General features: G+C 39.1%; 1 protein-coding gene across 3 annotated transcripts in view; it reads right to left on the minus strand.

Annotated features, from left to right (window-relative positions):
- Nucleotides 1-25,987, minus strand: part of RASSF4 (Ras association domain family member 4) — a 1,767,318-nt gene that overhangs the window by 52,920 nt on the left and 1,688,411 nt on the right. For all 3 annotated transcript variants that reach the window (XM_044056757.1, XM_044056756.1, XM_044056755.1), the window contains exon 10: nucleotides 189-286. In XM_044056757.1, the coding sequence (XP_043912692.1) occupies nucleotides 189-286 (98 nt within the window). The remainder of the gene's footprint in view (nucleotides 1-188; nucleotides 287-25,987) is intronic.

Genomic DNA, 25,987 nt, shown 5'->3' on the forward strand with positions numbered 1-25,987 from the left:
GTCAAGTCTCTGGTTCCAAACATTCATGTTATTAGAGCACAGATGCAGTTAGTTCAATGCAATAAGTTCAGGCACAGCAGGAATGTAACATTGCTTTTCTTTTAAGTTCATTCCATTACTTCGGTATCCATAAGGAATAGTTTGAAATGACCCTTTTATTTTCCACAAATATGATGCTATTAGCTTACATAGCTGTTACTCTGATGATCTCTCGCTCCTCTTCTTCTTTCAGCTTTTTAACAAAGCTATCCAGTACTGGCATTTCAAACTTTATATACTGGGCAACCTAGAAAACAGAAAAGCACATGAATCACTACTATTAGTTTTTTATTCATACTTATTGATTTTTAGAGTGTATTTGTTCATACTTAACTCTTTACCTGTCTCAAACACAGACACACACACACACACACACACACACACACACACACACACACACACACACACACACACACACACACACACACACACACACACACACGAGCGCATGTGTGTGCACACACCACCCTACACCAAACCAAACATCCCCCAGCCCCACCCGACTTTTGTGCTTCCCTCTTTGTCTTACTTGTTCATAGGTTCATAGGTTCATACTAGGCTATCTGCCCTGGGGCAATTATAAGCCTAGCCCGATTCTGTATGGCTTACGCCACCCCTTGATTTGAGTATACTGTGCCCTTTTTAAGGTTTAGTTTACTGTGCCTCTGTCTAATAGTAACACGGGAGTGATCCCTGGGACAAACCTATGATCCCCCATCCACCTATCGAGATTCTTCTTGAAGAGATTCAGTGAGGTGCTCTGCCTCACATGAACTGGAATTCTATTCCAGAGCGAAGGGAGCCTCTGGGTTATGAACCTGCCCCTCCAGCAAGTTCTATTTATTTCTGTGCTGAGGTTCAAGTCCCTCGAGCGTGTGGCTCTAAGGGATTTAGATTTACTGAGGTGGAGCATGTCCATTAATTCTGGATTTGACATAGCTTTGTATGTCAGGCATAGATCGCCTCGAAGTAGGCGGTATGCAACTGAATAGAGCTGGAGTTTTTTTAACCGAGCAGCATATGGCATCTGTTTGAGACCCTTGATCCTCTTGGTGAGATACTTTTGGGGTCTTTCTAATTGCTGCAGGTGTCGGGTAAGGTGCATCCCAAAAGGGGCATTGTATTCTGTGATGGGCCTGATGAGGGATGAATAAAGGGGCACAATTACCTCTCTTGATCTAGATGTGAAACCCTTCATGATGAGGTGGGCTATGTAGAAGGTCTTTCTAACCACTTTGGCAATGTGGTTTTCAAAGGAGAGATTGCTATCAACTTGGGTCCCCAGGTCCCTAATAACTTTCTCTGTACTTAATGGGTTTCCGCCTATGTGGTAATTTGTGGGCACATTGTTTTTGACAAAGGGTATGACTATACATTTTTTGGCATTTAGCTTTAAACCATGGTGCTGGCACCAGTTATCTGTCTCTGTGAGACCTTTTTGAAGGATGTTTGTGTCAGCTGGAGAGTTGATTATGGCGCCCAGTTTGCAGTCATCTGCGAACTTGGTGAGCCATAGTCCTCCCACATTTGCCTGTACCTCGGAAAAGTATATACCGAACAAGAGTAGTCCCAGGACAGAACCCTGTGGGACGCCACTTGTGACCGGTTTCGAGTTGGACATGGCTCCAGCAACTCTCACTGTGTGGGTTCTGTCTTTGAGCCAGTTTGCGACCCATCTTGTGACATAGGGGTTTATATTTAAGCTGGATAGCTTATCTATGATGCCCGAGTGGGGTATTGTGTCAAATGCCTTTGCAAGGTCCAGATAGGCTGTGTGGACTACCTTCCCTTCATCTATGGCTTTGGTGACTGTTTCGAAGAAGTCAACCAGGTTCAAAAGGCAGGATCTGCATTTGACAAAGCCGAACAGGGTAGGATCTAGTGTCTGTAGTTCCCCAATGTCTTTGTTTATGAGCTCCATGATGATCCTCTCCATAGCCTTGCAGACTAAGCTAGTCAGGCTTATGGGGCGATAGTTTCCAGGGTCCATAGAGGCTCCACCTTTGTGGAGTGGGACCACTGTTGCTGTATGCCATTATGTGGGCACATATCCTGCAGTGAGGCTGAGATTGTATAGCTGTTTTATTTGAGGGATTAGTTCCTCTTGGAGTTCATGTAGGACGCAACCTGGGATGCCATCTGGTCCCACGGAAGCAGTGTTTTTTGCTTTGGAGAGGGCAGCCTTCACCTGAGCATCAGAGATGTTTGGGAGGCAGCCCTCTGCCGGGATAGATACTTGCTCTTTTGGGGGGGAGAGGGTGGAAAAGTTTGCACTGAACCTGTCTGCCAGGTATTGGCGATGTCTGTGGGTTCAGTGTATTTTTTGTCATTTAGAATCAACTCAGAACAAGTCTGGGAGTTGCATCCCAGGTTTCTAACATAACTGAAAAAAGCCTTATGATTGTCTTTGGTGTCCTGTGCAATTTTTCTCTCGAAGCTGGCCTTGGAGGATTTTATGAGGGATCATAATTTTTTGCTAGTACTGATCAGAGATGCGTTCCCTATTAGGGATTTTGCTCTATCATGTAGTAGCTTCCTCCTTCTGTTGTACAGTTTATTTATGGCAGGGGTCCACCAGACTGGACGCCTGCCTTTGGATGATTGGGTCTTGGTTTTATTTGGGATAGCATGATCCATGCATTCCTGGAGATGTCCGTAGAATGCATTTATATAGGATTCTGCAGTTTGGGCCGTAGTTTCCACTGGTCCTGGGGCCTTGCAGGATTCCACTTTGGTTTTGAGAAGTGAGAAGTTCGCTTTTGAGAAGTTTTTCACTGTGGTTTTCTGGGCTGGGGGTGGGGTCGGGATGTGGACATCCAGTGAAATTAATTTATGGTCTGATCTTACCAATGAGGGATATACTTCTGGTGTGGAGCATAGAGTCCCCATGTTGGTAATGATCAGGTCTAGTATGTTGTCCCCTCTTGTGGGAGTGGTGACTAGTTGTTCCATAGCATTTGAGTTTATAATTTCCAGGAACCTTTGGGCTAAGGTGCTGGGGCTTGAGTAGTGCTCTCAGTCAATGTTTGGGTAGTTGAAGTCACCCAATATAATGGTGTTCGGAGAGATCTTCATGTTCTCCAATGTTTTCAGGAAAGCCGAGTGGGATTCCTGACTTTGAGAGGGTGGTCTGTAGGATGCTATAAATTGAAAAGCAGTCTTGCCCACTGTTAGTTGCACATGGATGGTCTCTGATACTTCGTGCAATGCCACTAACCTGGAGGTGTGGATATCCTTGATAAATATGGAAACTCCCCCTCCTTTTGTGGTTTGGTCCAGGTTTTGGGGCCGAAAAGCATGATATGAGGTATAGCCTGGTAGTGCTGGGGTGCTCTCTGGAGCCTTGAACCAGGTTTCTGTCACTGCACAGATATCGATGTTCTCCATACTGAGGAGAGCTTCAAGTGCATGCATCTTGAGGTTAAGACTTCTGGCGTTTAGCAGCATTACCCTTAGTTTCTTGTTCCTTGTGCTGTCTATGGGGGTGGGTTTGAGTTTTGAGCCTTGCCTAAAAAAGGCACTATGGGGATGGCAAGAGCCTTTGCCAATATCCGAAAGCCCAGTGGTGACAGGTGCAAGCCATCCCTAGCGAAGCAACGTGGCTTGTCGAGCATGTCATCCCAGGCTGACAGATACTGGATCCCCTTTGAATGACACCAACATTTTAGCCAATTGTTAAAATCGATCATTTTGTCTTTGTACTGTGGCATCATTCTAGGTTGAGGGTAAGATGCTCCTCAAGTTCAGGGTCATACCAGCCTGAGCTACATGATCAGAGAGCTCCTCTATGTCTCTTTTCATGTAGTCCAGGGAGGTACGTCTCAGGTCATTCACACCAGCATGTACAATGACTGAGTCATATATGTATTTGCTTTGGAGTGACCTGAGTTCTTGCGTTATGTGGTGGATCCTAGCACCCGACAGGCAGCTCACCATGACCTTCTCTTTATTCAGCCTGGTGAGCAGGACGTCAGTGTGTCTGACAATAGAGTCACCTATTACAAGAGTATCAGGTATGTTATTCAGCCTTAAGGGCTGTGGCTGCTTGGCACACTGACTTTGTGGGTTATGTGTTGTGCGTGTTTTGTTTTGAGGTAGCGTTTGCTTGGATGTCTGCTTTGGAGGTCTCTGTTGCTTAGGTAGATTTTTATTTAGAGCCTCCAAGTATGTTTTTGTGTATTTATGTCTTTGGTTCGCTGATGTGGTGGGACTATGTGATACTGGAATTGTGTTGTGTGAGGTTACCTTCTCCTCCTGACTGGTTACACCAGTTTTGAGATGAGAGAGCTCAGCCTCCAGTTTGGCTAAATAGTTGCATCTCTCACATATATTTGAACCTGTTTGGAGGAGGAGAGGGTTGTCCATGTACATGAGACAGTTGTAACATTGCCTCAAAATTCCCCAGATTCACCAGCTGGACCAGAGAGGAAACCATTGACTGACCTTTGGACATGCTAGAGTAATATAGGGAAACTGAATTTAAGACGGACCAATAGAGGACAGGGTAATCGTAGAGAGCATAAGAGTAAGTAGTGCTTATGGTTTAATAGTGCTAACTTGTAGGATTACTTAATTGGACCAGTGATTGTTAGATGTTCCCATCTTTTATTTTGGTTACTGGATACTTAAGTGGGCAGAAGATGGATTTTTTTTATGGAGGATATGAAATTTTACAGCTGGAACACACTGATGAGACTATGAGGCAAGGATACTACACAAGACAATATTTGCACCATAATTAGAAAAAAAATTACTGAAAGTGATAAAAATAATTCACAGCAGTAGAAACAACAGACAGAAAGATACCATAAACAGAGAATATATATCCAGTGACACATATGAATATTACATTTTTATACCAGCTAAAGAATTGCTTAAATGCTGTAATGTTTAGGAGACTGAACAGTGCTCATATAACTGTATTAGACTCTTGAATTGAATAATGACGAATGGATAAAAATGAATAGTATATTTTCTTGAATCCTCAGCAACAACATAATACAAGAAAATATACTAATGGTGACAAAGTACTCTATTAAGCATCTGGGAGAGATTTTTTCTAATTACTTTTTATTAATTTTTTTATTGAAAATTTTAAGCCATAGACATTATTCCTACATCTGCAGTCTAAATGGAGCACTGAAAGTTATACCAATTGTGTTTTTTAATACCTTGCCTTAGTACATTTTTTTTACTCCATTGCTATGTCATGCTATATATTCATACATGTTTTACTCCACTGCTGCATCACGCTATGTATGTACGCTCACCTGTAGCTTGGCTGGGTGCAGTACTATTCTGTGCTCTCTCTTGTGTGCTCCTTCAGATGATCTTCCCTTACTCATTGTTAGATGTTCTTTTGTTTACTCTTCTTGTTTTATTTTTCTCTTCCCCTGTTCATTTTATGGTTTATCCACATCTGATATTTCTAAATTCAGCTACATTTCTAGGCTCTACCCTTTTCCCACTTGGACAATTATTTCTCTCCTTGCCTGATTTTCCATTTCTATATTATTCTCTGTAGGGACATTATGTTTAATGCATCCATGTGGATTTCCTTGTATCTCAGTTATCCCCTGAAGTGCCTTCCTGTGTAGTGGTAGACCCCTCCCCCATAATTGCCCCTTTTTCCTTTACCTCTGGGTCTATTATGCCTACTTCTTCATTCAGCCCTAAAATGCAGAGTTCTAAATACAGACACACACACACACACACACACACACACACACACACACACACACACACACACACACACACACACATACATATAAGGGTCTACTTCAAAATCCCAATGCCCAGAAGATCAACGTTTAAACTCCCGAGACAAAAATCAGGAAACTGAGGAAACTTGATTTTTACTAGGGTAAGTAAACACTGGCCAAAATGGAAATGAAACTTGTGCACCAATGTGGGGGCTATACCCCCAAACCCCACAGTGTGGGGAGCAATGCCCCCCCCAAATATACATACCAACTCTGGGATCACACTACAGTCATGCAGGACTAGTCTAGTCCTGCACGGAAGCAGGCGCTTAGGAGCAGGATGGCAGTGTGCCATGCATATTAATGAAGGCATGCTGCCCAACCTCCTAGGCATACAAGGAGCGTGTACGAGTGCAGGGGGCATGTCTGAGAGCAGAGCTCTCAGAATAAACATGCCCCTGCAAAGTAGAACAGCAGAAAGTGGAAATAAATAAGGAAGGCCGCTCATAGGTGTCTGCATATCCCCACCAACAGTCCCCCATGTGTACAACAGCAACAGTACATATAAATAAACCAAAGAAAACCTGTTATATTTACTTTAAATCTGAGTACAGCTAACTGTAGATGCGTGGGTGTGCCCATCGCTTAGCTACAGTTAAAGCAGCTTAAAAGGCTGAAGAGGATAACAAGGAAGATATACGCAAATGAAGCAGCACAGCAATAGTGTAGTAGGCAGGGTGTCCGCCTAAGGAGCAGGCATTCCCAGTTCGAGTCCCACTGCAGCACATATCATTCTCCATGTCAAATCTGTATATGAATGCTTTTTTTCTCATATATTTGCTGTATAACCTACTAAATAACATTTAAATGTGGAGTGGACTACTGTATTAATAAGGCGCTAGTAAGCAGGTTTAAGCACAAATAAGCAGTAGTAAGCATGTTTAAGTGCATTTGCATGGGGGTAAGCATTACCTACACAGATTAAGCAAAGTAGAAGCTAACTGAGTGTTAGAAACTGTAACCGGAGGTTAGCAGTGCTTAGCTCTGCGCAAACCCATGCACGCCAGCATACAACTGCTTTAATGTGCCGTAATCACTCTGTACCCTATGGCCCATGTTCTGCCCAGCAACAAAATAAACAGCTTCTGTAAGGCATGAACTCAGGACCCTGTACACTATAGTCACAGTAGTTAACCACTAAGCCATCATAGCAATACATATGCGTGAGGTATCAGCAAACTAATCCTCACCACAGGAAAATCAAACCAAACATGTGAACTGAATCTATGTATAGTGTGATGTTGTATAACCTGCTACATAACATAAACATGTGAACTGGAGTATTGCAGTAAGCATAGATGTGAGGTGTTATTGTAATAAAGTGTAGAAGTTGCCAGGACACCATACAGTGTATGTACACATGAATCATGAATACCAGACACATATATAACCTGTAATGAATAATAAATCACTGCCAAAAGGCAAATTAAATGCTAATTAACTATTAATCAATGCTAACTGCTGTGCAGCTCAACTTAGTAAGTGTAAGCAATGTGTAGAGAAGCCAATTCAATCTGTCTTGTGGTATACCTCTTTAAGCAGTGCCAACCTTAGGTAAGCAGGTGTGCCCATAGCTTAGCCTATTCAAAACTGGCCAGTCACGGAAAAGTACAGGAAATTGGCCATATTTAAACCCCACAGGTGGGAAAAAGACCCATAACCGGTTGTAGCTTCCTACTGCAGGCAGAATGGCTGGAGTGGGTGAAGGCACTCGATTTAGAGTGCAGTGCTGGGGCATTCAGGAGTCAAACATCATGGTATGGCTCCTGGTAAAACACCATGAGAGAAGGCTACTGCAGGGCCAGTACCAGGGCTCACAGTATAAAATGGAGGCCTAGGACAGTCTCACCCTTGACCTCACCAGTGCCACAGGTATCCCCCAGACTGGTTAGCAGGTCAGGCACCACCATGCTGACCTGAAGCAGTGGAGGGGGGATGTACTGGAACACTGGATCCAGGAGTCTCAGCAGATGGCTAATTCCCCAGTACTAAGTACTCATTCTACTAAGTAAGTAATAATTGCCTAGCTTGTGTATACTATGGATAGGTATGGCTAAATATCATTGTATTTCTTTGACAGCTGCAGATGAGCGGGCTGTGAACCAGCAAGCCCATGATGCTAGGTTGCAAAGGCTGCATCGTGAGGCAGGTTAGTAATTATTCTGCATGTACTGACATAACAAATAAATATAAGAGCCTGAGAAAGTGTCGTACCAGTAAAAATAAAGGTGTACTATTCTGTGAATAAAGGTATAACCCCTGGAGTGCTTCTATTTACTCTTTTTTCATATGTTGTTGAACTGTTGCATACTATAAATAGTACTGTTGTATTAAGCAGTGTTACCCACACTGTGGTATGCAGATAAAATGAGTATGAAGGTCTGTATAACAATGTTGTAAGTGCCAAGAGGTCAGTCATATTGTACATGTGAGGGTGACTCAGAAAACATTAGAAAGCTTCACATTAATTTCCTGATAGCACAGTGTACTGTGATGTTAACTGTAAGTTTTATGTCACACACAGCAGGGGTTAGAATCCCGATAGTGCTAGTAAGTTGTATGCAAAATCATACCCTACACCTGCACAGATTTTGTTACAATATTCAGATAGAAAGCTGTATGCATAATTATACCCAACAACAGTACAGGTTTGGCTAGAATGTTCAAATAGAAAGTTGTATGCATATTCATACCCTTCAACTGTTCTATTCTGTCCAGCATGTCTAGATAAATGGCCCACATCACCAGCCTGGTACCCTGTTCCCCTGAAAATTCAGTGTGATGATCCAAGAAATGTAGGCAGCCGTTAATGACATATAACTGATAGTCAGACTTGTACATAGTCAGAGAATTTGTATGAAAACAAACCTTTTATTCTAGCATCTCACCCAAAGTGTATGAGAGCAATTCTCAACATATGTTGTATTAACACCTGCATCTTGTCATGTCTGTATGTAAGACACATGTCATATATATAATAATCTATAAACATACCAGTGTACAATATAAGGCCATTGGGTAGTGTAATAATACATGTAAGGGACAGATCACTGCAGTGACTACGAATGTAGTGAAAACTACAAAAATATATTAGTTGTTAATTGAACTCTTTCTCTCACCCCTACCATATGTGCAAAAATAACCCAATGACACACCTCAATTGGTATGTGTACACTCCAAACTTTTGTTGGGACATATGTCCTATTGGTTTATAAATATTCACATTTGTTTTTATGCATGTGCCATGTTAAAATACTCCCATACTGGTGGCCTGTTGCCATCAATGAAACCTGCATGCTGTTGTAATGGCCACTGTTGTTCTATATATGCATGTGTTCTGCTTGCTCTGCAACTGTTTAACATCTGGTGTGTTGTGTTATTGGGTATACCTATGCATGCTGTTATAACTAATCCTGAATGCTGTTGACTATTACTAACCCATATCTGTCTGTAAACTGCAACACCATAGCTGGTATGGGAAGGCCAGTTCCAGCAGACCCACCTGTCCCACCTCAGCTGGCCATGGCACCATGCACAGCACATCTGGGGCCCAGCCTGGGACCTCCTCCTATATAGGCCCTGCACCACCTTTGGGAGTGAGAGCAGAGTGGAACCAGTCACCCATCGTCAGGTCTGGGCAATGGTGTGTAGGGAGATAGATAGAGCTTTTCAAGACCAGCTATGCCAGCTTGAGGGCTGAGTGGTGCAATTAGAGGGTGAACCTGCCCCTCCTACAAAGCCCCCAGCACGGCCACCTTTAGGGCTGTGAAGGTGCTGTGGTTACCGCCCATGGGTGGGGACCTCAGTCCCACTGTTTCCATTTGGGGGCTCATGGGCTTGCGACTTCAAAACACCCCTTCCCATCCAAGGTGTTTACCCCCCATGTGCATCATATACTGCCCCTGTATGCGTCTTGTCTGTCTTGTCTGTTAACCTACCCAACCTACCTCCCCAAATATACCTACTACCCCTCCCCAACATCCCACTCTCAAATGAAAAAAAGGGCAATCTGTTCCCACAAAAAAAACTCGCCTCATACATAGCTGTCCATTTCACACACATGTCCACAGGACACATGTAATCTGGTCTAATTGGCATCACAACAAATTTATGTTGTCCTCACCTCTCTCCCAGGGGTTTGAGTGTCCAAATCTACCTCCAAATTCAGTGTATATGCACAGCTGTTGTTGTAGAAAAATGGGTAGCTATGGTCCTTTCCTACACCCATCCTGCACATGCCTAGCTATTTTCCCTACTGTCTTTCCCTCTTTGTGCCCCTTTTTCACCACTTTCCTATCAACCCTTTTTTCTTTTAAAGAAATTAGCGCGGGGCTAAGTGCCAATATGCACTTTTAAGCAGCAGTAAGCAGGTTTAAACCTGTTTGTGCAGGGGTAAGCACTGCCTACACAGGTTAAGCAATATTGCAGCTAACTGAGTGTAAGACACTGTAACTGGAAGTTGGCAGTGCTTACTTCTGAGCAAATCCGCACAAACCCACTTACAACTGCTTTAAAGTGCCTTAATTACTCAGTATCTAACTGCCGGTGTTCTGCACCACCAACAAAATAAACAGCTCCTGCAAAGCTCAAACCAAGGACTATGCACACCATAGACAAAGGGATTTACCACTAAGCCATGAGAGATACAAATAAATTCAGTGTTATCAGAAACATATCAACCAGTCCTGTTATGCAACAGCACAGGGAATGTATACCTACAGCTAGATGGACATGTGTGTGCAAATATATTACTATCTAAACAGATACAACATATCTATAGATGTAGTCACACACACACACACACACACACACACACACACACACACACACACACACACACACACACACACACATACACACACACACACACACACACACACATATATATATATAAATATATATATATATATATATATATATATATATATATATATATAAATATCCACAGATATATATATATATATATATATATATATATATATATATATATGCAAATACATGAACAGATATACATGCAAATGCCAACAACTACACACAGATATATGTCAACATCCATACATCTACATATACACAGCAAGTTACACATATGTACGCAGATAAATGACCCATAGGTATATATGGACATAGTTAGAAATAAGTAAGCAGTTCAAAATGGCCGCTGTTCTGTGAGCACTGCTATCACCTAGGTCTCGATATACCCTGGATTAAAACAAACCCAGAAGGCAACGCAGAATTAATAATACAGAAATAACTGTAGATATTTACTGCTAATATCATCCAGCAAACAAAAGAGGAAGAAAAAGTGACAGATTCAGCTCAGAAACAGCAGGATTAACTAAGATTTCTGAATAACAGCTTAAGCAATGTGCTACTAAGGCCCTGCATCTGACTGCAAGATTGGTAAAACACTATACAGCAAGATGTCAAAAGAGGAAAATAATATGGAAACAACAACAACTAAGACCAAATTCTCAGTACTAGCCTCACCTGAGAAATACACAACTTCAAAAAGACAAAAGACAACTAAACAAACTGACAACTCTAAAAATACAAATAAATCCAAGACAGACCAGCCAGCTAATCTGGAAGACATAAAATCTGCCTTATTACCTATCCAGCAAGCATTAAAGGACTTATCATTACAATTTCAAACCTTTGGTGACTCATTCAGCCAAATAATATCCAGAATGGAAAAATCTGAGTCAAAAATAATAGAAAATGAAATAAAAATAGACTCTATTTCTCAAAAAACTGATGCCCATGACAAAGAAATACAAAACTTACAAGCAAAATTAACAGACCTGGAACCAAGATCTCGAAGGAACAATATCATCATCAGATGAATACTTGAAACTGTACTTCATAACAATCTAATACCAACAATCAAGCAAATAATAAATTCCCTCCTAGAGGAATCTGAAGAAATGCAGCAAATAACAATAGAGAGAGCCCACAGAGCCCTGAGGGAAATGCAAACATCACTGAAACCAAGACCTGTCTATATTAAAATATTAAACTACCAAGATGTAAATAAAATCATACTGGCAGCAAAGAAAAAAGGCACACTCACCTGGAATAATAATAAAATCTCCTTTGCTCAAGACCTCCCAATACAAATAAGACAAGCAAGACAACTACTATCTCCATACTGCAGGTTCCTAATAGAAAAAAAAATCAAATTCCAGATGAAATATCCAAATCAGTTAATCTTTTACATCAAAGAGGTTAAATACATGGCTGCTAACCCCAAAGAGGCAAAAGAGACATTCCTGGCTGTTTTCAAGCAAATTCCACCTTCAGAAGTGAAATAAATCCACAAAAAAAAGATAAAGGTCCCTTGGATGAAAAAACGACCCCATTCACGAGCACTCTAGCTGGGATCCAACTCTGAAATCTTCCCCTTGCTGTCTAGGCCCTGGGGTCATTGATGTGAGCCATGAGGAACACAGGAAAGGGAAGTACAGCCTGGGTGGGAACCAAAAATGAACTGCTGTTTCCGATGCACGAATATAGGAAGGAAGTTCCCATCTGGCTTGCAAATTCAGTCCCCCTAGGCTTTTGATGGCTTCATTAAGAACAGTCAGACAAAATGGATTTCAGCAAGCTCAAAGGATTTTACTGCCTGAAAAATGAAAATTGATCTGCACCAGCTAAAAGAAGAAAGCTGCACCATAGATGTCAACCAACCTGCAAGCAAAACCTTGAAGAAATAAGGTACTGTTGAAGTGAACCATTCACTAAAACAGTACACCCAGTACTGTGTAGGTGAATGAAACTCCAGCCTTAAATAATAGGCAAGAAATAAACTGTCAGAATTATGCTAGCTCATAGATTAATATTGGGGAAAAAAGGGAAAAAATTGTTAAATGTTTTATGTAAATACTAGAAATGTGTTAAAAGATCCTGGAGAAGTAATCTCAGGAAATTAGTAAAATAACCTAACAATCCTGGGATAATGTAAATATAGCCTTAATATGTCAACTATAGCACAAGGACTGTTTGGCTAAGCTGTTTTTTTTTTTTTTGTCTCTCTATACTTCCTATTCTGTTAAATAGGTGCCAAGTATATATTTTATAACCCACACAGATTGAAGTGGAAAAACATCACTATAGGCACCAAAGAAGGCCAAAACCTGAATAAGTAAAGGGGAGGAAAAAGAAGTCAAATGAGAGAAAAATGTAAAAATGACAAGACTGATTGTTTAACAATATTACTATGGTACACATATTGCTATAATTTACTGAGGAATGTATATTAATATGCTGTTTTAAAAATACTATTAGAAAGAATTAGTCACAAGACAAAAACAATACATGATGTACCTTAAATGCAATACCATCACTGTATAAATAATATGTTGGAAGAGGCTAGGGATATTAAGTAGCAATGTTTGTTGAGGGAACTAGTTTGTTCAGCTTTGTCCACATTGTTTATAGTAGCACAGGGGGGATACTAGGAGTAAATCTATATCTAAAAAGAAAACACATTCCAAGATTAGACGTAAAGGTAAACCATATAATGAACCTTCATCCCCCCCCCCCTTGATTATTCCTGGTCCAGGGATATAGTGGTTAGGCACAGTGTAGGGACGGGGATAAATAGATGCTTTCCTAAACCATCATACAGTAACACATACAAAACTAACAAAACAAAACTAATATACATGGCATATCTAAGGAATACACCTAATAAATAAATGTGGGAAATAGAATCATGGAATGTTAAAGGGCTCCAAAACAAGAAGAAAAGAAAACTATTCTTACACCTTACATTAAAAACCACAATCAACCTCATACTAATACAAGAAACACACTTGACTGCAGATCAATGGGCAGAAATTAGCAGAAAGAAATGGATAAGTCAAATCATAGCGTCAGATGGGAAAACAAACAGTGCTGGGGCTGCCATAATAATTAAAAACCAATTTAAGGAAAAAATGCTTAAAACCAAAGCTGACAAGGAGGGAAGATGGTGCTATGTAACATTTAATAGTCCTACAATACCAAAACCTATAATGGTACTTAATGTTTACGCACCCTGTAATAACCAACAGCACTTTTTTATGTCATTATACCCAACCTTAAACCAATTTAAAGATCACTAACTAGTAATTGGAGGTGACTGGAATACATATCAAAACCCAGAAAAGGATAAATCTAATCTGACCAAATCACATAATAAACAAGCCACATTAGCCCTTAATGAGCACGATTTCAAACTACATGACCCTTTTAAACATGGAAGCAGTGCAGATAAAACAGGGAAATTCACATTCTATTCGCAATGCCACAAAATGTGGTCAAGGATAGACTTCTTCTTAATCTCTGACATATTAATTAACATGGACCCAACAATAACTATACATACCAGGTTCTTTTCAGATCACTCCAAAATCACACTGAACATTAACTGGGACAAAAAGATATATTTAGAGAATAGGAGTCATAATTGGTCATTAAACCCTAATTTACTTTCCAAAATGGATGTAATAAAAGAAACAGAAGCAACTGCCGGTGTTCTGCACCACCAACAAAATAAACAGCTCCTGCAAAGCTCAAACCAAGGACCATGCACACCATAGACAAAGGGATTTACCACTAAGCCATGAGAGATACAAATAAATTCAGTGTTATCAGAAACATATCAACCAGTCCAGTTATGCAACAGCACAGGGAATGTATACCTACAGCTAGATGGACATGTGTGTGCAAATATATTACTATCTAAACAGATACAACATATCTATAGATGTAGTCACACACACACACATACATACACACACATACACACACACACACACACACACACATATATATATATATATATATATATATATATGTATATAAATATCCACAGATATATACATACATATATATATATATATATATATATATATATATATATATATATACAAATATATGAACAGATATACATGCAAATGCCAACAACTACACACAGATATATGTCAACATCCATACATCTACATATACACAGCAAGTTGCACATATGTACGCAGATAAATGACCCATAGGTATATATGGACATAGTTAGAAATAAGTAAGCAGTTCAAAATGGCCACTGTTCTGTGAGCACTGCTATCACCTAGGTCTCGATATACCCTGGATTAAAACAAACCCAGAAGGCAACGCAGAATTAATAATACAGAAATAACTGTAGATATTTACTGCTAATATCATCCAGCAAACAAAAGAGGAAGAAAAAGTGACAGATTCAGCTCAGAAACAGCAGGATTAACTAAGATTTCTGAATAACAGCTTAAGCAATGTGCTACTAAGGCCCTGCATCTGACTGCAAGATTGGTAAAACACTATACAGCAAGATGTCAGAAGAGGAAAATAATATGGAAACAACAACAACTAAGACCAAATTCTCAGTACTAGCCTCACCTGAGAAATACACAACTTCAAAAAGACAAAAGACAACTAAACAAACTGGCAACTCTAAAAATACAAATAAATCCAAGACAGACCAGCCAGCTAATCTGGAAGACATAAAATCTGCCTTATTACCTATCCAGCAAGCATTAAAGGACTTATCATTATAATTTCAAACCTTTGGTGACTCATTCAGCCAAATAATATCCAGAATGGAAAAATCTGAGTCGAAAATAATAGAAAATGAAATAAAAATAGACTCTATTTCTCAAAAAAACGATGCCCATGACAAAGAAATACAAAACTTACAAGCAAAATTAACAGACCTGGAAGCAAGATCTCAAAGGAACAATATCATCATCAGAGGAATACCTGAAACTGTACTTCATAACAATCTAATACCAACAATCAAGCAAATAATAAATTCCCTCCTAGAGGAATCTGAAGAAATGCAGCAAATAACAATAGAGAGAGCCCACAGAGCCCTGAGGGAAATGCAAACATCACTGCAACCAAGACCTGTCTATATTAAAATATTAAATTACCAAGATATAAATAAAATCATACTGGCAGCAAAGAAAAAAGGCACACTCACCTGGAATAATAATAAAATCTCCTTTGCTCAAGACCTCCCAATACAAATAAGACAAGCAAGACAACTACTATCTCCATACTGCAGGTTCCTAATAGAAAAAAAAATCAAATTCCAGATGAAATATCCAAATCAGTTAATCTTTTACATCAAAGAGGTTAAATACATGGCTGCTAACCCCAAAGAGGCAAAAGAGACATTCCTGGCTGTTTTCAAGCAAATTTCACCTTCAGAAGTGAAATAAATCCACAAAAAAAAAAAAGATAAAGGTCCCTTGGATGAAAAAACGACCCCATTCACGAGCACTCTAGCTGGGATCCAACTCTGAAATCTTCCCCTTGCTGTCAAGGCCCTTGGGTCATTGATGTGAGCCATGAGGAACACAGGAAAGGGAAGTACAGCCTGGGTGGGAACCAAAAATGAATTGCTGTTTCCGATGCACGAATATAGGAAGGAAGTTCCCATCTCGGATATTGGCTTGCAAATTCAGTTCCCGTTAAGATTTTGATGGCTTCATTAAGAACAGTCAGACAAAATGGATTTCAGCAAGCTCCAAAGGATTTTACTGCCTGAAAAATGAAAATTGATCTGCACCAGCTAAAAGAAGAAAGCTGCACCATAGATGTCAACCAACCTGCAAGCAAAACCTTGAAGAAATAAGGTACTGTTGAAGTGAACCATTCACTAAAACAGTACACCCAGTACTGTGTAGGTGGGTGAAACTCCAGCCTTAAATAATAGCAAGAAATAAACTGTCAGAATTATGCTAGCTCATAGATTAATATTGGGAAAAAAAGGGAAAAAATTGTTAAATGTTTTATGTAAATACTAGAAATGTGTTAAAAGATCCTGGAGAGAAGTAATCTCAGGAAATTAGTAAAATAACCTAACAATCCTGGGATAATGTAAATATAGCCTTAATATGTCAACTATAGCACAAGGACTGTTTGGCTAAGCTGTTTTTCTTTTTTTTTTTGTCTCTCTATACTTCCTATTCTGTTAAATAGGTGCCAAGTATATATTTTATAACCCACACAGATTGAAGTGGAAAAACATCACTATAGGCACCAAAGAAGGCCAAAACCTGAATAAGTAAAGGGGAGGAAAAAGAAGTCAAATGAGAGAAAAATGTAAAAATGACAAGATTGATTGTTTAACAATATTACTATGGTACACATATTGCTATAATTTACTGAGGAATGTATATTAATATGCTGTTTTAAAAATACTATTAGAAAGAATTAGTCACAAGACAAAAACAATACATGATGTACCTTAAATGCAATACCATCACTGTATAAATAATATGTTGGAAGAGGCTAGGGATATTAAGTAGCAGTGTTTATTGAGGGAACTAGTTTGTTCAGCTTTGTCCACATTGTTTATAGTAACACAGGGGGTATACTATGGAGTAAATCTATATCTAAAAAGAAAACGCATTCCAAGATTAGATGTAAAGGTAAACCATATAATGAACCTTCATCCTCCCCCCCTTGATTATTCCTGGTCCAGGGATATAGTGGTTAGGCACAGTGTAGGGACGGGGATAAATAGATGCTTTCCTAAACCATCATACAGTAACACATACAAAACTAACAAAACAAAACTAATATACATGGCATATCTAAGGAATACACCTAATAAATAAATGTGGGAAATAGAATCATGGAATGTTAAAGGGCTCCAAAACAAGAAGAAAAGAAAACTATTCTTACACCTTACATTAAAAACCACAATCAACTTCATACTAATACAAGAAACACACTTGACTGCAGATCAATGGGCAGAAATTAGCAGAAAGAAATAGATAAGTCAAATCATAGCTTCAGAGGGGAAAACAAACAGTGCTGGGGCTGCCATAATAATTAAAAACCAATTTAAGGAAAAAATACTTAAAACCAAAGCTGACAAGGAGGGAAGATGGTGCTATGTAACATTTAATAGTCCTACAATACCAAAACCTATAATGGTACTTAATGTTTACGCACCCTGTAATAACCAACAACACTTTTTTATGTCATTATACCCAACCTTAAACCAATTTAAAGATCACTACCTAGTGATTGGAGGTGACTGGAATACATATCAAAACCCAGAAAAGGATAAATCTAATCTGACCAAATCACATAATAAACAAGCCACATTAGCCCTTAATGAACTCAAGCAAGATTTCAAACTACATGACCCTTTTAAACATGGGAACAGTGCAGATAAAACAGGGAAATTCACATTCTATTCGCAATGCCACAAAATGTGGTCAAGGATAGACTTCTTCTTAATCTCTGACATATTCATTAACATGGACCCAACAATAACTATACATACCAGGTTCTTTTCAGATCACTCCAAAGTCACACTGAACATTAACTGGGACAAAAAGATATATTTAGAGAATAGGAGTCATAATTGGTCATTAAACCCTAATTTACTTTCCAAAATGGATGTAATAAAAGAAACAGAAGTAATACTAAAAATAGCTCTTACAAATATCACTAACTCCCAAGTACCAACTGACATAGAATGGGCTGCAACCAAAGCACAAATCAGAGGATTGTTTATCAAAAAAGCAGCATACTATAAAAAAATACAACTGAAAGAGGAGCATATACTGAAAGGGAAAATAGAGCATCTTGAAAAAGAACTAATAAATAACCCTAAGAACCAAACAGAAGTAGAACTTTTAAAACTGCAAAGGGATCTATATATGTTAGAAACCAGGAACCTATCTTTCTATGAAGCCAGAATGTTAGCCACTTATGCAGAAGAAGCTCAAATACCATCTAGAGCTCTGGCCAGAATTATCTGCCAACACAAAAATGCCTCCAATGTATCAGAAATAAACTACAGACAAAAACTACACAAAAAATGAAGACATTATTAAAACATTTGAACACATATGCTCTCAAATATATGAAGCACAAATACTACAAACCTCAAAGGAAGATAGAACTCTTTTTCTTCAAAACCTGAAATTCCCTAAACTCAATTTAGACCAACAAAAAAAACTAACTGAGCTGATATCCATTAGTGAAATTATTACAACAATCAAACACTTAAATGTGCATAAGGCTCCGGGTCCGGATGGACTCACATCATAGTTTTACAAAGCATTTTCCCCTTTGATAGCCAAACTACTATACTATACACTGAATTACATAATAAACTATAAAATAAATGATATCCACTTTAATGCCTCTAAAACTATATTTATATTAAAAGAACACACAGACCCCAAAAACCCCGACAGCTACAGACCCATCTCCCTCTTAAATATAGATACTAAAATATTTACCTCTATACTTGCAAACAGAATGAAAAATCTGATAGAAAAAATCCTCTCCCCAGAACAATCCGGTTTTACACCACATAGACAGACTAGTGACAATACATTAACATTAGGTGCACTAATATCCTACGCTAACCGATTCAATATCAACATCTACACAATGGTAGTGGATGCCCACAAGGCATTTGATAGGGTTAATCTAGAATTCTTACTCCAAACACTACCCTACTTTAATATACCCAATAACTTCATTCAGATCATCCAGACTCTCTATAGCAACCCATACACATCGCTGTATATAAATAAAACTTGGTCAAATAGGATCCTAATAAAAAATGTAACAAGACAAGGATGCCCACTATCACCCTTCCTGTTTAACCTATACCTAGAACCACTCTTTCTATACATTAAACAAAATACATATCACAATCCTCCATCAATACACAACTTCAAAATATACCTCACTGCATTTGCAGATGATCTGAACATATACTCCACTACACCAAATTCAGATATAAACAAAATAATAGCTGCAATTGAACATTTCTCGACTATGTCTAACTACAAACTAAACCTTAATAAAACTAATATTTTCCCCCTAAAACACCCAAACTCATCTCACTAATACCATTGTTAAACACAATAAAAATTAAAGAAGAAACTAAATACCTGGGAATCACCTTTTTCCAGAGTAACAAAGACTTCTACCAACACAATGTAAACCTTAAATGGCAAAATATAATGCAAGACTGCAAAAGATGGAACAACCTAAAACTACCATTCTTGGCCAAAGTATCAATAATCAAAATGAACATTTTACCTAGATTAATGTATATATTCATGACATCACAGACAAAAATACATAATAAATTCTTCAAACAAATTCATACCTTCCTAGCAAAATTTATATGGGAACCCAAAAAAAAACAGACTCTCCTATCCAAAATTAACACTCCCCAAAAGCAAAGGAGGACTAAATCTACCAGATTTTAAAATGTACTACTCAATCATTAACACTAACAGAATATTGAGAATAGCTGAACATAACCCATCAATGGAAAAATGGTCTCCTCTCTGGGTGACAATATATTATAGATATATTAAAGCTCTAGGTTTCAATCCCAAAGCACTTCCATTCCTGAAGCAGAAAGAAATACAAACTTATAACATTATAGAGCCCTTACAACATTCTATCAACCTAGCGCAAAAACTCTTTGAATTCTTGAACCTTAGACATGCCATGACAATACTGCAACCCCTTCATAAAAACCCAAATTTAAAAATAAACAATAAAATGCTGGACTTAGTCCCTTTTCCCAGACTAAAAGATAAAACAATCCAAGATTTCTATCCCTACCTTAACTGTTCAATACAAGAAATGAGGACCAACTTAAACCTCCCTAAATCACACATAATAATCCTAAGACAAATCAAAGAACTGTGTTCCAGTTATCTCCAAAATATTACTATGACCAATAGTGACATAGAAACTTGTAGCAGGCTTTGGAAAACTATTATCACAACAAAGAAAACTATTACCAATTCATATAAAATGATAAATGAAATCAAATACCAGAAGGACCTCCTCTTCTCTAACTACTGGAGAAAAATTAAACCATCCATAGATGATCAGCAAATAAGCCAGGCAATCAATCTAACACTGAAGATTCTACCCCTCAAAAAGTTACCATACACTCAGCTCATGATCAATAATCATGCTTATTTTACACCTGCAATCCTACACAAATTTAACACATCAAAATCACCTTTCTGCCCACACTGTAAGGACCAGATAGCTGACTTAATCCATGTATTTTGGAGCTGTAAATGTGTCTATAAACTCTGGAACTCTCTCAAGGTACAATTACAAAAAAACGGGTTATCAAACATCAACATTAAATTGGGAATTCACTCTGTTACACATTCTCCCACCCAACATCCCAAGAAAACAAGCAAATACACTTTTAACAATTTTCCTACTAATGAAACTGTATATAGCTTTTAAATGGCTAGATACGATAAATATCTCTTGGGAGGGGTTTAAACCAGTAGCTATACAACACCTTTTAGCTCATAAAATAGTAATAGATAAAAGAAACAAAAACATGAAATCCAGAGAAATTTGGGAACAAACCTTTAACATCATATTAGCATAATTCATCACACAGCAACTTAGAAATACACTATAATGGAACCAAAGAACACATACAAGTTCAGATATTAAATAATAACTTGGATATTACGAATGTATATACTGTCTATATAACTGTGGAATTAACAATGAAAGCATCTATGTACATAGTGTAAATAGATATGTTGTATGACCTATATCCTGTGGTATTTGACATCAATGTATAACATATGTATATGTGTGTATGTATGTATGTATGTATGTATATATGTGTGTATGTATATATATATATATATATATATATATATATATATATATATATATATATATGTATGTATATGTATATATATATATATATATATATATATATATATATATATATATATATATGCACACAGTCATGTTGTAAGATTTTTTTTATTTGTGACATTTATTAATGTAAAAATAAAAATAAAAATTATTGAAAAAAAAAAAAAAGAAATAAGTAAGCAAATATATACACCCACAGAGGTATATATGGCCAGACATCTGTAGACAGCAACAGTAGATTAACAGACATATGTCCACATGCACTGTGAAAGGCCTTGACAGGCCCCAAACAATATACATCACATACGATTTGGCATAACCCCTGCCCAGACAAAAATGTCTGCCCTGCAAAACACTACCAAGCTCAATGTAATGTACGTGTGTCATTGAAATAGGGATTTAAATTAGCTCTTGGTCATGTTCCACATGTTGATATCACATCCCCCTCTCCCCTATCCACTAGGCGGCCCAAGCAGTACAGGCCCCATCCAACCAAGGCTATCCCCCGACCCATACATTCATTACCCACAGTTTCGCTTCCCCCCACCCACTGCACACACGCAGCCACCATCTCAACCCTGGTTACCAGCCCGTAGCTACCACACCACCACACATTGCCCCCCCCTCATGCCCCCCCTCGGGACCTATCCCTTATGTTCTCTCGACCCAAGTATCCTAGGTCTGGCACACGCTGTAGTCCACGCACATAGCCATGGGTACCTATGTAACTCTGGGTGTAGACGAAAGTTGTATACCCAATGTTAGAGCTGTCCCGCATTGGACGAATGATTACCTGCTACTAATAATAGATTTCATGTGTGACTCTGTGTACACTAATGGATTTAGTTGTAGGCATCGCAAAGCATACATGGCACACAAGGTTGGCTGGTATGCACACAAAACAGTATCCAGCAATAACAGGCAACATGACAGGATATGTAGCTAAATATGTAGAGGTATGTGTGTGTATATACATACCCATAACTACATGGAGTTATACCTCTCCCTCTGTATAGTACAAATGTATACATACATTGACAGACATATATATAAATGCCCACATATAGATATATACATATACAGACACCCATGCATCAACATGTTTTATATATATATATATATATATCTATATCTATATATATATATATATATATATATATATATATATATATATATATATATATATATGTATGCATTGTGTGTGTAAATATACACAGATATATAGCTAGGATATGATACAGCAGTTAAGAATTACATATGTTCACAGGCCGTGCCAATGGGGGTGAGGGGCCCAATCAACAAACGTGTAACACGTAGCATCAACCCCAGCTAGACAGGTGAAACATGCAAACACACAATAAAAGCAAACAAAACACTGCTTCCCAGACTACAGGCAGGATACTACCAGTGGGAGAGACCCACCAAGTCTAATCTTGAAACAAAGACAAGAATGTCCCTTGTGGGACAACCCAAAAATTATATGGCTATTTGGGTTTCCAGCCATTACACAGATAACCTATGGCAAGGCACGCATGTTCTTGGACTACAAGGTTGGGGAAGCCTAATCACTCATGGGGTGAAAAAACTTACGTGATGGGTCCCAAGAAGTGGAGAGTGGGCAGTGTGTAGTGGTGTGTTTAGACCTGACCTGCACCTGAAGTAAGGAAGAGTGCTGAAGAGGAGGTGCAGGGGGGCAACTATGGGTATGAAATTATGGGACTAGGTGTGCAGGTGTTGGCTGGAGTGGCTCTATGTAGACCACCCCGGGATGTAAGCAATAGTGTGCATTGGGCAGAGCTGACTCCTAACGAGCAGCCATGCCCCAGTATGAGTCCCACTGCAGCAAAGTCTAGTTTACATGGCAAAGGACGGTATAACCAGATGTGTTGTTGCAAACCCACTAAATGACACCAAAGAACACATGGTTGCATGTAAGCCAAACTAATTGGCATCACAAGGTATTATTGCTGTCCTCAGTGTCCAAACCTACCCCCAAATGCAGGGGTATATACACAGTTGTCACTGTAGAAGAAATGACCAGCTGTGGACCTTCCCCGGACATGTCCCCTACTATCAGCCGCTCTGTGTGGCCCAATCACACCACTTACCTATCGACCCCTGTTTCTTTACTGGTAATGTTCACAGTCACAAGTAGGTGACACCCTCCACTCAACTATATTGGCAGAATCTGGAACCACCAATCCACGTGTATTACCGCAGCTGCCCCACACGACACATGTAAATAACACATGAAGGGAAACCTCAGGCACACTTGAATCATCAACTGCTCACCACTTGAAGTCCACCCCCCCCAACTAACACCCCCTACCCACACACCAACTAGTGACACTGACAACTCCTGTCCTGCCTCGTATACAAATCCCAACATCCTGCAAACCTGCACTACTGCTCCCCCACCCATCAGTCAAACGGCCTACTATACAGTTAAAATGCCCCCACACCACCTACCCACCTACACCTTCCCTATTCATATCTACTCTACAACACAGGTATGGCATAACTAAACCTAACCCGAATACCTGAGTGTAACCTATCCAAAACTACTACACTGGAATCCCACTTCAGCTTACATTGACCTTCAACAGTCATACCTGATATGTACACCTGACTTAAGCATGTATAATACCGACATGTTAATGAAGTAGCACAGGGGCAGCAAGAGGGGTTAAGCTTGTTTTGGTGGTGGTAAGCAATTCCCACACTAGTTAAGCAATGTGGAGGCCAACCCAGTGTAAGACGCCGTAACCAGAGGTCAGCAGGTCTGAGCCTCGCGCACACCCACGCATACACTTCCCCCACAGTGCCTTAGACACTCTGTAGCCAACAGCTCTCATCATGGCCAGTAACAAAAGAATCAGCACTCCCATGCCCCCCCCCAACCTGCACTATAGTCCAAGTGAGTTACCATGAAGGCATGGCAGATATACAGTCAGCTGCTGTTATCACAAACATATCATCCAGCACAGTCAGTCAACAGTAAAGGAAATGTATGTAAGTATGTAAATTAATACCAGCAAACATACGCACATTTCTCAATCACAGTATTCCGAGCAGTCTATGAGTATCAATGAACAGTGCCTGTCCACACATACTGTGAGAACAGTAGCCTTGCATAATACTGAAGAGAGGAATGAAAAACGGGGCATGCTGTGGGGGTGTGCTTCATACATGGGACCGGGAGATGAGGCTGGTCCGGTGTGTGTGAGCAAACCACTGCTTCTCAAACCCCTGGCAGGATGCTACCAGGGGGCGAAACAGTATAGACCAGCAAAGTCTACTCGTGACACAACAACAGGTCCGTCCCTGGCAGGACGAACCTGACTTTGTGGGTCACAAAGATGTTTCCACCAGTATCAGAGGAAGATCAAGGGACGACCCAAACATACTTGGACTAAACAGAAGAAGAACGTGCAGAAGGTTGTGTCAAGACAGTAAAATGGAGGAGTACTGAGACGTGCAAAGAGGGAAATGTGTGGAGGTGTGGTATGGCAGGGCTAGCAACTGGGGAATGGATGGATGCTGTATATGTGGAGCTCGGGGGCTGGGGAAATGGAGCATGGGTATGACATTAAGGTAGAAATATGAAAAATAAAGCAAAACGGCAATAGTGTAGTGGGCAGAGCATCTGCCTAATGCGTGCGCATTCCTGGTTCAAGTCCCAGTGCAGCACGTTCTACTTTCCTTGTGAAATCTGTATATCAACATTGTTTTACTGTATAACCTAATCAATGATATTTATACTTGAACAGGAGTACTGCATTAAATTCACATGTAAAGTGTCAGTGTCATAATGAATAAGTCACTAGTAAGCAAGTGTAAGCACAAATAAGCAGTAGTAAGCATAGATAAGCAGTATTTTGATGGAGATGAAAAGTCTGAAACACAAACTTGTCGGCACGAGTGACTGACTTCAGTCCTAAGACCATCCATGTCAATTGCTAAGAGAATGAGGTACAGGCCAAACATATAAGCCGAACATGCATGGACATATGGACAGATATATATCTGTAAATGTAGACAGATAGACAGCTATAGGTATATATATGTGTATGTATGACTCACAAATAAGCATATAACAGCACTCGTTCCTAGATAGATAAATATGTCCAGTGTGTATATATATATATATATATATATATATATATATATATATATATATATATATATATATATCTACATACACATAGAGATATGATTATATATATCTAGATCTATATCAATGTCCATATCTATCTCTCTCTATATATGGGGGTTTTACTTATGCAATTATGCAGATACATATATATATATATATATATATATATATATATATATATATATATATTTATATTTATACAGATAGGCGTGTATAACATTTGCACATGTGATTTAACTCCTGATCCACTCAGTATAAAATACCAGACCATAAGCACAATTAATGGGGGTGGGGGCACGAATGAGGGACACCTGAT

The sequence above is a fragment of the Protopterus annectens genome, chromosome 14.part0, assembly GCF_019279795.1.
Source record: "Protopterus annectens isolate FY-2018-M chromosome 14.part0, PAN1.0, whole genome shotgun sequence".
NCBI lineage: Eukaryota > Metazoa > Chordata > Ceratodontiformes > Protopteridae > Protopterus > Protopterus annectens.